Below are 16,787 nucleotides of genomic sequence, written 5' to 3' on the forward strand. Positions count from 1 at the left end.
TCTCACTCTCGAATTTTTTTTTTTCCTAATGATGCACTAGAAAGCATTGAGCAATGCACAGTCACAGTCCTGAACACCCAGGAATCCTATTCATCCATGGTTGAGTTACATCTGCTTAACCTGAAAGCCTGTCTTGTTCCATTGTAAAAGCATATATACAAAAGCTCACAGCACAGTCCCACATCTTGAAATGATAGCATTTTTACATTTTGAAATTTGTGTTATAAATAGTTTAATATTGCTGCAATTTTAAGGTCCCTCAGGAATATTCTCCCTCTTTGATTCCATTCAGAAATTTGTAAGAGGCCCTTTTGAGTGAGATTTACCCTGGATTTATCCACTTGTAGTAAAGCTTTGCAATTCCAGGGACAGGCAAACCAATCATATTCTTTAACACAGAATTAAAACCATGATAAAAAAAAATCTTAGCAATTTGAGACAATAATAATTCACCTATATCACAGCAGGAATTATGGGAAGGGATTGTACTCTTTGTAGGCATTCAGAGTTCCAGGTCTTCTTCAGTTACCTTCTCTGCCCCCAGAGTCCTCCAAAGAATTCTCTACAACCTGCTCACAGAGAACCCTGATAATAATGTTACAGAACATCTTTTTTCAAAACTTTTGGAAATAGACACAATTACTTCCACAATAATTTAGTGACCAACTTAGTCCCATGACTCCATCTGACTGCAAAGGATTTGGAGAAGTGTGATATAATCCTGCCTTGGGAAACAGAGTCCAGCAAACAGACAAATCTCTGACTCATGGACATAACATTTTGGAAAACTATAAATCTTGTGCAGCACAAGTCTGTTTATACCTTTCTAAAACCATCTGTAAAGTTTGAAGAATTACAAAAGTTTCACCATCTTTGCAAATTCATTTTGTAAATTGATGTTGTTTTGTTCCCTTTTTAATTCTGCACATGCTTTGCTTCCTCTTGTTTGTTGTGGAATGCTATTATAAGTGTGGTCTATATTCCACTTTTCAGAAAATTGGAAAAGATGGAATTGTTGAAAATTTCCTTCTTCTTCATTCATGTACACTTTCACCTGCTCAGAATGGGTTATGTTGTCTACAATAGCTCTATTATGGTATTAGAAAATAAGAGCACAGTAAGACTGCCCAGCTTTGAATTGCTGTTTATAAGCTGGGAAACCTGATAATAATGTAACCCCTCTAAATCTCAAGATTGTTCTTGTCTAACATTAATTGGCATTTTTTTGCAGCCACAGCTTGCGATGGAAGATTTTTATTGACTGGATCTTCTGGGTCTTTCCAGGCTATCCATTATCCAAAGCCATCTAAATCAAGTATTGCTTGTCGGTGGGTCATATGGTAAGAGTCCATCTTCTATGTTCTGTTCTTTAGTTATAAAGTCTTTTTCTGATGCAATGTCTTATCACTTCCAGTAGTATTTTTTTAACAATAATTGTTACCAGTAACTACAGAATTCTTTCAAACAACAAACTGTTCAAAAGTTTTTCATTCTCATTTTTACCTTTAAAAAATAGTCTGTCCTATGTATAACAGTTTTTAATAGATGAAGCCATATCATTGGACTCTGAAACAAGTTTGTTTCCTTCTCGGTGATTGGCACAGATTACATGCTACTAAAGTAACTAGCACACATATACAGCTGTGTGTCACAAGAAATGGAATTTCTTGTATTCTGCATCTGTCCTCAGAATGCAGTTCTCTGCCCATATCCACAGGGAATTAGTTCCAACCCCCCACCTTTGTCAATACCAAAATCAGTGGATGCTCAATTCCTTTATATAAAATGGCCTAGTATTTATATAGAACCTACACACATTCTCCCATTTATGTTAAATCATCTCTAGATTATTTATAATAACTAGTTCAATGTAAATTCTATTTAAATAGTTGTGATGATTGTTTAGGGAATAATGACAAGAAATGAAGTCTTTCCATGTCAGCACAATTATTTCTAAGTATGTTTGATTCTATTAGTCAGCTTTTCATTGTTGTGACCTGAGAAAAGCAATTTAAAGTAGGAAAAATTTATTTTTGGCTCATGGTTTCAAAGGTGTTAGCCCATGGCCAGCTGACCCCATAGCTTCCGGGTTTAAGGTGAGGCAATGCATCATGGAAGAAGAGCATGAAAAACAAAAGTTGTTCACCTTATGGCTTCCAGAAGCACAGGGGGAGAAAGAAAGAAAGAAAGAAAGAAAGAAAGAAAGAAAGAAAGAAAGAAAGAAAGAAAGAAAGAAAGAAAGAAAGGAAGGAAGGAAGGAAGGAAGGAAGGAAGGAAGGAAGGAAGGAAGGAAGGAAGGAGATACATGATATACCCTCCCAGGGCAACCTCCTCCTCATGACTTAATTTCTTCAGATAGGACATACCTCCCAGAAATCCCCCCCACCTCCCAATAGTCCTTTTTTTTTTTTTTTAATTTTATATGTTATTTTATTTTTTTTAATTTTTTATTGTTGGCTGTTCAAAACATTACATAGTTCTTGATATATCATATTTCACAATTTGATTCAATAGTCCTTTTTATTATATTAATCCATTAATCCATTGATGAGATCAGAGCCCTCAGGATCCAATCATTTCCCAAAACCTCATCTCTGAATATTGGAGACCAACTCTTCAACACAGGAGCCTTTGGTGGATATTTCACATCCAAACCATAAGAGATTCATACTTGGTTAAATCTGTGGATATAGAACCCATGGCTATGGAGGGCAACTGCAATTCCTTTATAATTATGCCAAAAATTGTTTGCAAATCTTCATCAGTGTTATACAGTTAGTCTCAAGCAAACTAGAAAGGACTTCTACAACTTAGTCCAACCCCTGGCCCCCTTTTGGCTATATCTTGAATGACATTTGGGTCCATTATTATATACTTGATCTCCAAGTTCTTATTTCAGTTGATCAATTAAATTGCTGTTGATTAAAATAAGCAGACTGCTGACAAATTATATAACCTGAATGTTTACCTAGCATTCTTCATGAAGAAGGAGTATCTGAAGTGCCTTGAAAATACTCCAAGGGAAAAAGAATTCATACTTGATAAATATGAGGGATACTGAAATAAACTCATTTAAACCCATGTATATAATAATTTCTTTATCAATCTTTGCAATCTTAATGCCCATTGAAAATAATTTAATGCTTAAATTTGTATCATAATAAAGACAATTCAAATTTAAAGGGTTTATGTGCAGAACAGAGTAAAAGCTTTTGCTGTAATAATAATATCATTTATGTAATAATCATCCTATATCAATTAAGAATCTGTGTTTCTTTTCTGTCTCCTTCCTTTTTTGTATAATTTTAAAACCCTTTTAAGAAATTCACTTTTGATATAGGAATGATAATATAAACCTAAAAAATCTAAAATGTTATCCTAAATCAAATAGTGTACTTCATGATGAAATTATAATTGAATTAGTTACATAATTAATTAGTGATTTCTCTTCTCCATCCTAATTACTATATCAGTGATTCATTGTACCATATAGTTATTGTTTTCTCAATGGTGATAAAAGTGAGTATAGAGACAATGACTTTTCTATATGCATGGCAGACCAATTAAGTGGAGAAATATTTCATATGCAACTAAACTATATTTTGGGCTAGACCAACCCACCCTTGACATTGTGACTACATTTAGCACAAGTCAAATGGTTAAGAATATGGAAGTTAGTGTGAGACAGTCTGTGTGGGTTCAAATCAAGTTTCTTCAGATTTGTCCCAGACAAATAATGCCAGTGTTGCTGAGACAAATCTGAGATGCATCATTTCAGGCAAATTAATAAATCTCTGTGAACCCAAATTTTTACATCTATAGAGCTCAGCAGCCCCGACCACTTGGATCAAAGTCATCATAAAAGATAAAAATTAATATAGACTACTTTGTACATGTAAGTGCTCAACAAAAGTAAATTATAAAAGATTATCTAATAATACAATTATTACTAATTGTATTATTACTAATTGTATTAGAGTGTATACGTTAAATTTAGAAAATATTCATTCTCTTAAAAATATAAGAAGGAAACCAAGATACCTAATATGATAAAAAAAAAACATCAGATTATAGCCTTCTGGTAATCTTATTTTTATTGCAAGTGAGTTGGCTGTTTTAAATTAAAAAAAAAAAAGAACTAAACACAGTATGCACTTTTTCTCTTCAATCTCCAATTTGCTACTCTGAGAAGACAAAGGATGCTGAACAAAAAGGCTCCTAGATTGCTTCTGTTGCATTCCTTAGTATCATGGCTTAAAAGCAACACCTAATGAAGAACTGTCTTTTCTTGTCTACAGACACCAAAACTTTAATTAAAAGAGCAGAAGTCATCTCTGAAGTTTTCTTTATTTCTTCTGTCTCTGTCTTCTTCAGCTTTGACTCTGGATTCCCTACAGATCTCAGTAGCAGGCTAACTCTGCCTGAAACTTCTGCTCCTTCATCTCGATCTCCTTGTTCCTGCCAACCTCCTGTGGTTACCAAGCACATCTGAGAGGAGCCTGTGAATGGTATCTTCTCACAATCACCACTGGAGCTTTTCAAAGCATGCAGACCAGAATCCACTCCAGAACTGTTGAACCTAATACCCAGGGATAAAGAGCATGTCAGGTTATTTTTGTATTTTTGGTTTTTCTTTCATTATTATTTTTTAAATTTTTATTTATTTATTTTTTTAACTTTTTAACCACATACCATTGTTCTATATCCCTGGCAGCAAACACCACTCAGATACATAAACCTGAGTTTCTTCTTAAATGGCTTTTAATTGTGCCCTGCTCCCAGCCACCATTTTATTTTATGTCACTCTACTCCTTGAAGACTAAACTCCAGCCATGAACTTCAGTGCCCGACTAGACTTAGAATGTAGCATTTGTTAAATCTTGGGTTTTATCACAAATAGTCATTTCTCAGTAAAGACCTTTAGACATTTAAAAAGTAACTTCCTTTAGAGAGAAGGTCCTCATTTGTTTGCTAGGCCAAATTACTACTAAAATTATACCTAAAAATGAGCTTGTTGTGCCCTTAGCCAGAAGGACTCATTCATCTAGGGCCAGCTTTTGGGACAGGTAAACTCTCAAGGTTACTGCTTCGCTTTGGAAACTAAATCTCTACTCATTTTCAAATGTTCTTTAATTCATCCCCACAAGATATCATCTCACACCTGTTAGGATGACCATTACAAAAATCAAAACAAAGTAAGCATTGATAAGAATGTGGAGAAATTGGAATCCTTGTGCACTAACAGTAAGAACGTAAAATAATATGGTTATCTGTGGTTCTCAAAAAGAAAATTAAAAACAGAAAAACTATATGATCTAATAATCCCAGTTCTGAGTATTTATCCAAAATAACTAAAATCAGGATCTCACATGATATATCTAGACTCCTTTGCATATTTTATCATTATTCACAATAGCCAAGATGTGGAAAGAAACTGAATTTCCATCAACATATAAGGGGGTAAAAGAAATATGACCTATACACACAGTGGAATGTCATTCAACAATAAAAAGGAGGAAGCCCTGTTGATGATATGATGTGGATGAACCTTGATAACATTACGTTAAGTGAAATAAGTCAGGCACATAGGGTAAATACTGCATGATTTCCCTTATAAGAGTTTCCTCAAACTCACAGAAATGAAAACAGAATGGTGATTGCCAGGTGCAGGAGGTACAGAGCAATAGCAGTTGGTGTTCAGTTCATAAAACTTCACTTGTGAGAGAGAAGTTCTAGATATCTGCTATACAACATTATGTTAATGATTAATGATATGGTACTGTGCACTAAGAAAGTAGGTGTCATGTGATTTTTAACACCAAAAAAGAAAATATATGCACATTCTAGACAACATTAAGAATTATGATAATGGCTGAAAGCGTTGTAACCTCTTTATGCCTTTAATTTAGTGTAAACCAAGGACTTTCCATCAAACTGAGCTTCGATTCCTTTAAAACAGATTATAGAGATGTGTTAAATATTTATGAAGGTATAGGATCAAGCAAGATTTTAAGAGGTAAGTTATAAGCATATAATATAATCCATCATCAAAATGAAAATATGTGGGAAGCTTTTTGGAGTAAGGTGTTTTCCCTTTAATTTTAAACTAAATATGAACTGGAAATTTAGGTTACTAGAAGGAAAAAGCAAAACTAGTCCTCATTAAGAAAATTAGGAAACTAGTGCTCTATATTATCTTTGTAACAAAATAGTGACTATTTCATATGGTCCTCTTCTAATTGATGCTTTTAAAAAATATGAAAGAAATATTATATATTTGTTTATCATACATTCTTCAAACATTAGTCTCCATTAAACAGAATTCAGTCAAACCCTAAATCTTATTATTCTATTTTCTCTGACATTGCATAATGTATAAACACACAGAAACTCTGTCAGTGTTCACTCTGTTGGGTAAAACAGTGTCTAGCATCTGAAATAAACAGAGTAAACAGTAGTGTAGATAATACTGCTACTACAAACCACTTATCATTAGTATACAGAAACTGATAGAATCTGAGGAGAAGGTAGAGATGCATGAGTAATATGTACTTTCCCAGCCCACTTGTTCTCTTTGGCCTCAGAGTTCACAGTTCTATTTATGGTATACAGTTTAAGAAGGGACAAAATTCTAGGAGGAATCTTATTAATAAAGTTTTGTCATTTTAACATCCAGATTGTGGGTAGTGAAAAGTAAATCATATCTAAAATAAAATGACTTTAATTGATTGAGTGATATGGGAAATATTTAAATAAGTGTTAATAATATTTAGATTTTATGGATGCTATTGATCTGACACTACAGAATGATTTATGTAGATCTTCTTATTTAATATTTTCAACAAATCTGCAAAGTATGTATAGGAGTCAAATGAGATCCAAAAAGTCAAATGATCCCAAGTTCACAGAAATAGTTATATTAGAGGCAGAAATCAAATCAAAACTCTTTGCATTCCAGTTATCTTAATTTATTGTTTTAAACAGATTATTTTAATTTTAATAAAGTTAAATTTTGATGAATTTATTTTTGCATAACCTATTTAACTTTAATTGAATTAAAATTTGATTTATTAGCTAAATTAATTAATTAATTGACTAGAAAAGTTGAATACTTAATGAATACGGGAATTTTTCATTGTGCTTTGAAAGCCCAAATTCAAATAGAGTAATGAGAATGCATAAAACGTGAACTCATGGTAAATAACATTTGGCTTAAATAAATGCACCAATTATTTCATAATCATTTTTGTTATTGAAAAATGCTCTTCTTTAAAATTATAATCAACATAAATATTTACATAGGTAGGTAAATATTCAAGTTTATATAAATATTTTCAAAGGCTAATGTGACATTAATAAATTTTAGCATACATTGATCTCTTATAATGCATGAAGTTATTCTGTCAGGACTTTTTCAGCTTAATAAATGCTCCCCTCACAACAATTATGATAGTTTCTCCGTTACAGATGATGAAATCTAAATTAAAGAAAGTTAAATGCTTTGTAAGTGGTAGGTACTCTCACAGTCCTTTACTCTTCAAACACCTTGATTCATCTAAATATTATTTTCAATGCTTAGACTATCAGTAATTTATGAATAAATTTTAAAATAGTTAAATGTAATGATGCAAATAATGCACAAATATTTACCTTAAAAATGTAATATGAAAGAGAGTACAAAGAGGTCTATAAAAGTGTTTCAAATTAAAACAGGGTCCTTTGCTTAAGACCATCTAAAATTTTTATTTCAAAGTTTTGAAAAAAAATTTTAATTGTAATCAGAAAAAAATAAAAGCATTTGATTGTTAAAACAAATTTTATAATGAAAATAAGAGTTTTTTTAAAGAAAAGCAATAATATCATACCCCTAGCATCAAGCATAGTAAATGGTATAATGTAAAAAATCTCAGTATTTGTGGATTTAAATTTAGATTAATACGTTTATATTTCTATTGTATGGTATTAAGGTGAGTTTTCAATGGGGACAAGTGGTAATTTTTCATGACTTTAGAGTTATTTCATATTGAAATAATTTCAAAACTTTCGTTCTCAGTTCACAAGCCCATCTAAAAGCTTTGCAAATCTTTTGTGTGAGAGATACTTATCAGATTTACTTTCATTCAATTCCAATTAGGAAATGTATCTCAAATGCTGTTGTAATTTTTATCACTTGGAAAATATTTAGATATTAGGAAATCAGGAAAAATGGATTATCTAGAGAAATTATAAAACTGTCTAACACCATGAAATATTTGCTGTATTCTTGATTAGAGTAATCAGGATAAACAAATCCCAAAGTCATTTTTGACTTTCAGATATAATTATGATATAAAAGTTCTCTAACTGGTAAAAAGTGTTCCAGAAAGATGGACATTACATAAAAAACAAAAAGAAGAAGAAGAAGAAGATAGAGTTTGATAGGGTCTGCAAATACTTTAAGAACAGAAGTAAACCAGAATATATTGCCAGGAGAATAAGTTTAAAATATTCTCCTTATGTTGCAGTGATGAAAGTATAAATTCAATAGTGGTAGTAATTATCAATGCTGCATATGCTTAAAGTATTATCTGATGAGTGAGCTCATTTAATTTTTTTGTTCATAAAAATCCATAAATGTTTCAAATCATCATCAAAGAAATACAACATAAACAGTCTCAGAAAGCACAATAAGCACACTGTAATTGATTTCAAAATGCCAAGCCCAGAATATGTACTTTGAGTGTGTATTTGTTAATGTGGTTATTTACCAAGTGCTCCAGTGGAATTCCATTTTTACAAGACAGGACTGCTGATGATATGTCTTTACCACTGTGGCTTAACATTGTGTGATGCCATGCTTTTAAAACTAAAGGTCACAAAATCATGTATGGATATAGCAAAGCTCAATAACAGACCTGGTGAATCTTGCTAATTGTTGGTTTATCCTACAACAAAATAAGAATATTGTGGATTTGGAATTGAGTAATCTATGCAAATACTTTTCAAGAAAAGCATTTTTATAAGCTTTATGCTTTGTATTGAGACACTTTGTGTACCCTCCAAAGTACCCACTTACTGTGGCTGGGGCTGTAGCTCAGTGGCAGAGCGCTTGCCTAGCATGCATGAGGCACTGGGTTCAATCCTCAGCACCACATAAAAATAAACAAATAAAATAAAGGCATTCTGTCCATCTACAACTACAAAATAAAATTTAAAGAAAAGTACTCATTTATTCACTCCTGTTGATAGGAATACATTACATAGAAAAGTTTAATGAGCACTGGCTTAAAGACTTGCCCTTTCCAGAAACTCTAAAAAATTATCTAATTATGATATCTAGCAAAAGTAAAGATTTCTTCATCAGGAATTCCATAGAGTTTCTCTCATGTTGAATAATTCCACAGATTTTTGTTTTTTTTTTTGTTTTGTCTTGTAACTCATCAATCAAATATTTCTAATAGAGAACCTGCTTATTTTCTTCCAGGTCATCTGGCCCCATACTGAATTCATAGTGGGCACTCCATTAAATGTGTCAAACACATTAAAAATCCTTTATACTATGCAGCGTATACTCTAGTGGAAGCATTTGTACTTCCATAAGTGGAATAACATAACCGGCTTTGAGCTTTATCTGTTGAGTCCTAATCTATAGAAAGTCTCATTCTTGTCCATCACCCTCTTTCCCAACTTTCCAGCATCTTTATCATGCTTCCCTGCTCTCTTTCACAAAACCTATTCACCAGGGTCATTGCTGTTAGAAGAAAAATGAGGAGTTAGTTCACATTCAGGTGTGACTTCTTGACAACTCTATGTAAATTATTATTTATAGATTATTGAATTTTTGGAAGAAATACTGTATTTTTGTAAGGAATTAGTGTTGAAAATTTTATTATATCATGTAATATAGGAAAAATTCACCTTTTATAAAATTATCAGGCAATTGGTTTCTTTTTTCTTTCAACAAAAGGCATTTCTTTTATGTAGGCAAACTGTATCACTCTGTGTACTCACATCTTAATACATGCGCTCAAATATTGACTAAACTTCTCCCATACTCTGACATAATGACAGAGGTACAGAAAGCATTAAATCATAATCTATGCCTTTTCAGGGCTTATAATAAATTGGTGTGAGAGATGTCCATCGCTAGCATTCATTGAGCACTTACTATCAGCAGTCCCTGTTCCAAATGGAAATGATTTACTCTTATAACAAATCTTTATGAAAATTTTATTATCACAGAGAAAATTGAGGCACAGAGAAATCTACTCAGGCATAAAGCAAGAACTGAATTGAATACTGACTCTGAAACCCCAGTTCTTAACCACCACCCTCTACTGTCTTTGTTTATACATAAGATACATGTCTTTCATTCGATCTGTGGTTCAAGGAAAACTTAAAATTCTGAGGCAAGTTATTAAAAATGTCTACAGACACATATTTTATACTCTTTATAAGGGGTTATTGACTATTTCTGATGCAGGTTAATGGATCTGAGGATATACCTGCAGTCTACTTAGACCAGTGCAATAACATTGGAAAATGTAGGAATCCTAACACATCACAATCATCAAAGGTGCCATTGAGCCACCAGCCTCATTCACATCCATCCAGAAACAGTTGTGCCAGAGAATTCAAATGCTGTAGAAAGAAAGCAAGAATGAGAAAGGCAGACAGGTTTAAAGGAAACTTTCTGGAATATTTACATACCTTAAGTGACTAGACACCTATGAACTACAAAGTTTTTCAACATGAGAGCAATTTTGTTACACAATTACATATGCTGTTAGGAGGAGTCTAAATAATGAATATAATTCTTCATTAGGAAATACTGGATGATACACATTTTGGAGGAAAATATTAAGATGTTAATTTAAAACTCAAAAATAACAGTGATGCTTTGTCTGCAAGTGTGGTCAATTTCACAGACCAGAATCTGATATCTAGGTCACATTATCTGACTAAAATATTAAATCATTCTTTCCTAACTTGCTTTTTCATTACAACTACCAATAAGAAACTTTTAGACTTATTTTCTTCTGTATGTTCAGGTAATTTAAATATTTTATGTATATCTGTTTATGTGTGTATATGTGGGCTTTACAAATTTAAAATCTTGGGCTGGGGATATAGCTCAGTTGATGAAGTGCTTGCCTTGCATGCACAAAGCCCTGGGTTCAATCCCCAGCACCACAAAAAAATAAATAAATAAATAAATAAAATGAAAAAAATTAGAAGCTAAGGCTATTTCTCACTCCCTTAAGAATCAAAATTGAAAGATAACATTTATGCGGCTTAGAGTTAAGGCAGAAAGAACAACGATAAAATCAATATAAAGTGCTATGGATTCAATACTTAATCACCAAGTATTATATTGATGTCCTACAATTATATCAGAAAAAGAAACAAAGATATACTCTTTTTTCTAATATTGTGACTGCATTTTAGCTCCTTTGGTATGGCATAGGATATAACTGATAGAGCCAAACTAACTTTTGGTTTAAGAACTGTTTAAATTTGTGCTTATTACAGGAACATTTTCAGTAAAAGAATACATCTTTTCTTTTTAATATGTGTACACAATGTATGTGCCTACTAATTAAAAATGAAAAAGTTTTTTAAACCATAAATATGTATAGTAATTTGAGGTTTTCCAATACTCAGAAAACACACTTCAATTAAGTAAATCACAAATGTAATGCTTTTAGTTAACTGAGTAATATCAGAATGATGGATAAATTGACGGATAAATGGATGTATTCCTATAACAGTAATTCATTTTCTTTTGTAGCTTCCCTTTGGGAAAGTAGTCCCGGCACAATTAGAATCTTTTCCAATCAAGTTACTCTCACCTTTCTCATAGAATCTGATGAAAATAATTATATTGGCTTTAGTGCAACATATACTGCATTTAATAGCAGTGAGCTTAATAGTAAGTATATTTTACTCTTAATCCTTTGCATTTTCAGGTTCCTAATATTTTAATAGAATTTTAAAAGTATCAAGACATAAAATGTTCAACATGGAATTTCATTATGAACATATTTTATGTACATCTCTTTTAATGCCAGAAAGAAATTATAAATTATAATATAGTTCACATTCTTCATAGAAATCTACTAACCAACTTGAGAAAAATTATAAATTGATATAAAAATTAAATTAAAAATGTTATATAGTGCAATATTACAAGTAAAATGTTATTGATTAAACTAATTCAGAGCTGTTTCCATGTAGACTTAATTTTGATCAAAGTACTAAATTTAGTAACAAGGAGAAAAAAATTGGGGGAATAAAGTTTGTGTGGGTAAACCAATGGAGATAAGATGTAAAACTTAAATAACAAAAGCTTGTATTTGCTCACGTCATGATGAATATTAGAAACACATTAATTTAACACAGTTGAAAAGAAAAGATTTTTCAGACTTAATGTAATGAAATAAAGTGAAGATTAATAGAAAAGAATGTTTTTACTTATCCCACTCAATTGTAAACTCTACAAAGTTAGATTATTTTCAACATAACTTAATGTAACTGCTTATATTGTGAACTTAATTTTAGGGCTCTTTCCTTCATTTTTATTTCACAGATTATGAAAAAATTAACTGTGATTTTGAGGATGGCTTTTGTTTCTGGATCCAGGATCTAAATGATGACAATGAATGGGAAAGGATTCAAGGATCCACCTACCCTCCTTTTACTGGACCAAATTTTGACCATACTTTTGGCAATATTTCAGGTATAATTTATATTTAATTCATAATATAAAACAAAAAGGTATGTCAAAGGAATATTAAATCAACAAGACTTTTCAGAACTTTTTCTTAAAATCATGCCCTACTAAATTTATTTAAATGAAAAATGATAATCAAATAGCAAGTAAAATTTAATATGTTTCAAGAAATATACTTTTACCATATATATTCATTTGCAATATGTTCAAACATACACAAAAAGGCCATTAGAAATAAATAGACAGGTTGTCGTCCTACATTTACCATTTATTATTAACTAAATGATTTATGTGAGGTAGTTTCCTTTTCAGAGTGTTGGTCTGCTTTGCCTTAGTTTTATTTTCTGATTATTCATTGCTAGTACACAGAAAATAAATTCATTTTGTATATTGATCTTATACCCTGCTGTCTTGATGAACTTGTTAGCTCAGTTTATTTTTAAAGAATTCCCTAGAATTTTTATTTATAATATCATATCACATTGCAGTACAGAGAGATGAACTTTTTCTGGAGACCCTGTGGAAGCCTGATGGTAGATCACTGTCTTAAGGGAAGGCTGTGATCTGTTTAATACATTTTCATGAGAATGTGATATTAGAATTGGATTCCTGGTGGACACATTAACATCAGAGATGATAGTATTTGACTAAGAAAACCAGAATCATAGAGAAGAATCAGGAGATAAGAATCTTCTGTTGAGAAGGTCACTCCTGAGAGCCTCAGAAGCATATAACCAGAATACAAATATAATCACTGAACAAAGGTTTGTGAATTTAGAAGAAATGGAATCTTAAAAAACTAATGAAAACTACAAAAAGAACAAAATAGAATTTGTGCATTTATACAACTTTAGTAGACAAAATCCATCCTACAATGTGATTGGTTGAAAAGTTGCTGGTGAAAATACAATTCAGTTTTAAAATACATATTAAAAGCCTCCTGGCCAGCCATGGTGGCACACACTTCTAATCCCAGTGGCTCTGGAGACTGAGGTAGCAGGATCACAAGTTCAAAGGCAGTCTCAGCAATTTAGTCAGTTCCTAAGTAACTCGGTGAGACTCTATATCCAAATAAAATATAAAAACAAGGGCTAGTGTTGTGGCTCAGTGATTAAGCAACCTGGGTTCAATCTCTGGTACCAAAACAAAACAAAAAGTCTCCTTTAACAATGTGCAATTCCAGACATTAATAACAGATCACATGTCACCAATTCTACACTCTGAGAAATTTCAAGTTGAAACCTTTCTTTCCTTTCAACAAATACGATAAGCCCTTTTTTATCCCCCCTATCAAAGAACACTGCATCTTCTAACCCAGTGGTTTATTTTCACTATAGTATTCTTAGTATCAGGAACAAGAATCTGATATTTTTTATATTTGAATTTCTCAGTATTAACAATGCCAAAATTCAATCAGAATGTAATATTAATTTTAATAGATGAGCGAATGTCTAAAATTTTGACTGAATAAGTAATTCTGATATTTTTTGGATAAATCAAATATCTTATAGCAAAAAAAAACTAAGTACATGTTCTTTGTAATTTGTTATTAATAGTCACTTCTGTTATGAAGATCAGTATCTTCATTTTTATCCCATGAAAAGTAAATGGTTAATTTAATGCTAATTATGAGTGACAAAGAGTTAAGTAACATTATAGGGTTAATTTATTCAGAATAGTAATGTTTCTAATAAATACTGACTCTTTAGATAATGACATCTCTAAAATATTAAAATATGGTTCATCATTCTGCATCTTGATCAAAATCTTTCTCTAAAAAATGAATTATCTTAACCAATGTTCATAATCATCACCAAGAGCTGGAGTGCAGTGAGTAGGGCGTAGGGTTCAGATGATGATGCCTTTTCTATGGTTCTGACTCTTTAACTGAAATGAAGAGCTAGTTAAGGTGAGCACTGGAGTGGCAGGCTTCATTCACTCTGACTGGTAGTTGCAGAATAGTTAGTGGAAGGGCAAGAGTGTTGCCTGATTTGTTAGTCGGCTTTTTGTTGCTGTCACCAACCAAACTGACATAAACAAATTTAAAAGAGGAAAATGTATTTTGACTCATAGTTACAGAGCTTTTCAGACTATGGTCCACTGTCTCCATTTCTTTCTATTTGAGGTGAGGGAGAATATCATGGTGAAAGGGCATAGCAAAGGGAAACTGCTCAGGTCATGGAAGTCATGAAGCAAGTGGGTGGAGAGAGCCTGGAAAAATATATAGTCCCCAAGTGAATTCCCTTAGTGACTTTCATCCTCCAACCATGCCCATCTACCTACAGTTTTCATGAACTCCTAGTAGTTCATTCAGTTATTAATGGATTTATCCCCAAATTAGGTCAGAGCCCTCGTGATCCTGACTTTTCCAAAGCCCCACCTCAGAACCTGTCTGCATTGAGGATCACATCTTCAAATTATGGGATTCTGGGGAACTTTCAAGATCCAAACCATAACACAGGGAGACTAATACAAGGCTTTCCTTTGACCTAGATGTTTTAGTTAGCTTTTTCACTGCTGTGACTAAAAGACCTAACCGTAACAATTGGAGAGGAGAAAAGTTTATTTGGAAAGGTTTATGGTTTCAGAGATCTCAATCCATAGACTGCCAGGTACATTTCTCAGGGCTCAAGGTGAGGCTGAACATCATGGTGCAAGAGTATGGCAGAGGGAAGCAGCTCACATGGGGATCAGTAAGAAGAAAGAGACTCCACTAACTAGATACAAAATAGTTACCCCAAAGCCACAACCCTAATTCCCACCTCCTCCAGCCACACCCTACCACTTCCATTACCAGTTAATCCCTATCAGGGATTAATTCACAGATTTGGTTAAGATCCTCACAATCCAATCATTTCTCCTTTGAACCTTCTTGCATTGTCTCACATGTGAGCATCTGGGGGACACCTCACATCCAAACCATAACACTAGAGAAGAAGTCAAGGGACTCAGATCAAGGATTAGATATGGTAAGAAGAGGTCAGATTCTAGACATAGTCTGAAAGGAGTCATAATAGGATATCACAATTTAGTCACTAGTATGTACCTATACATTAAAAACATTGCTATATATAGATGGTCAGTCCCATAAGGCCAAAAGCATTTAGTACCGAGAATGGTGACATGCATATTCTTCTATATAATTAATCTTTCTTGAATAAATTATACCTCAGAGCTGATCCTCCATGGATAAAGTAGTAACCTACAAGAGGAAGACTAACTCCTATACAATAGTCACCCTAGCCCTCTATAGAAGGCCTAAGAGTCAAACAATCTGATCAGTTGTTCCCATAGTGTAATAAAAAAAAAAATTCTCTACCACAGTTGGACAAGAGTAGTTACAGCAAAGTGAAGAAAGCATTTATATCTATTGACTATGACAGAAACCTTTTATGTAGTTGAAATCCTTGACATTTGAATTATCATTTTTCTACTTTTATGTCATCATAATAAGAGATAAAATAATTCCACTGATATTTGAAGAGTGTTAGTGCATTACAGGAGAGAAAAGGCTTCAGGTTGCCCACAGATTACATAACTAAAGAAAGTAGATGAAATTGACGAAAGGGAAGCAGGTGGAATGTCAGATGGAGATTTTAAATAGTTGGGTGGGAAATGAAGTCTCAGGAGAAAGTCATGTAGCAGGAGTTATTTAAAATTAGACAAGGTAGAGCAGGTCAGAGCACACCAGAGGCAGCGAGGTAATGAGGACCACGGTAGGTCTTAATAGGTTCTCTCTAACTCTCATATGTGTGATTTCATAATCTACCAGTCATTCACCCCCCAGGGGCATTTTTATTCCAACTGCCTTTTTTATGTGTCAGAACATCCTATGAAATGGAAGAGAATTAAGTTTCTCCTGCTGTTCCTCTTATCTATGCAGGGTTTTTTTTTTTTGTTTTTTTTTTGGTGTTGTTGTTCTTTACCTCCACTTTAAATGACAGGAAGGCCTAAATGAAACAGATGAACTTTGAATTAGCATGGCTTTAGAGAAGAACATCTAAGCCCCTTCAGTTTTCCAGACCTTCTAAAGAACTCTTTCTTGGTGGAGCCACAGCTCCTAAATCTGTGTGCT

The 16,787-nt window shown here is 32.7% G+C and overlaps 1 protein-coding gene across 1 annotated transcript in view; it reads left to right on the top strand.

The window, feature by feature from the left end:
- Window positions 1-16,787, top strand: part of Tmprss15 (transmembrane serine protease 15) — a 117,439-nt gene that overhangs the window by 31,206 nt on the left and 69,446 nt on the right. Inside the window, exons 7-10 of the mRNA XM_046430568.1 lie at window positions 1,232-1,340; window positions 5,910-6,016; window positions 11,771-11,911; window positions 12,569-12,718. Coding sequence (XP_046286524.1) covers window positions 1,232-1,340; window positions 5,910-6,016; window positions 11,771-11,911; window positions 12,569-12,718 — 507 coding nt within the window. The remainder of the gene's footprint in view (window positions 1-1,231; window positions 1,341-5,909; window positions 6,017-11,770; window positions 11,912-12,568; window positions 12,719-16,787) is intronic.

Source organism: Marmota monax, unplaced genomic scaffold, assembly GCF_021218885.2.
Source record: "Marmota monax isolate L192 unplaced genomic scaffold, Marmota_monax_Labrador192_F-V1.1 WCK01_AAM20220418_F8-fsc00016, whole genome shotgun sequence".
NCBI lineage: Eukaryota > Metazoa > Chordata > Mammalia > Rodentia > Sciuridae > Marmota > Marmota monax.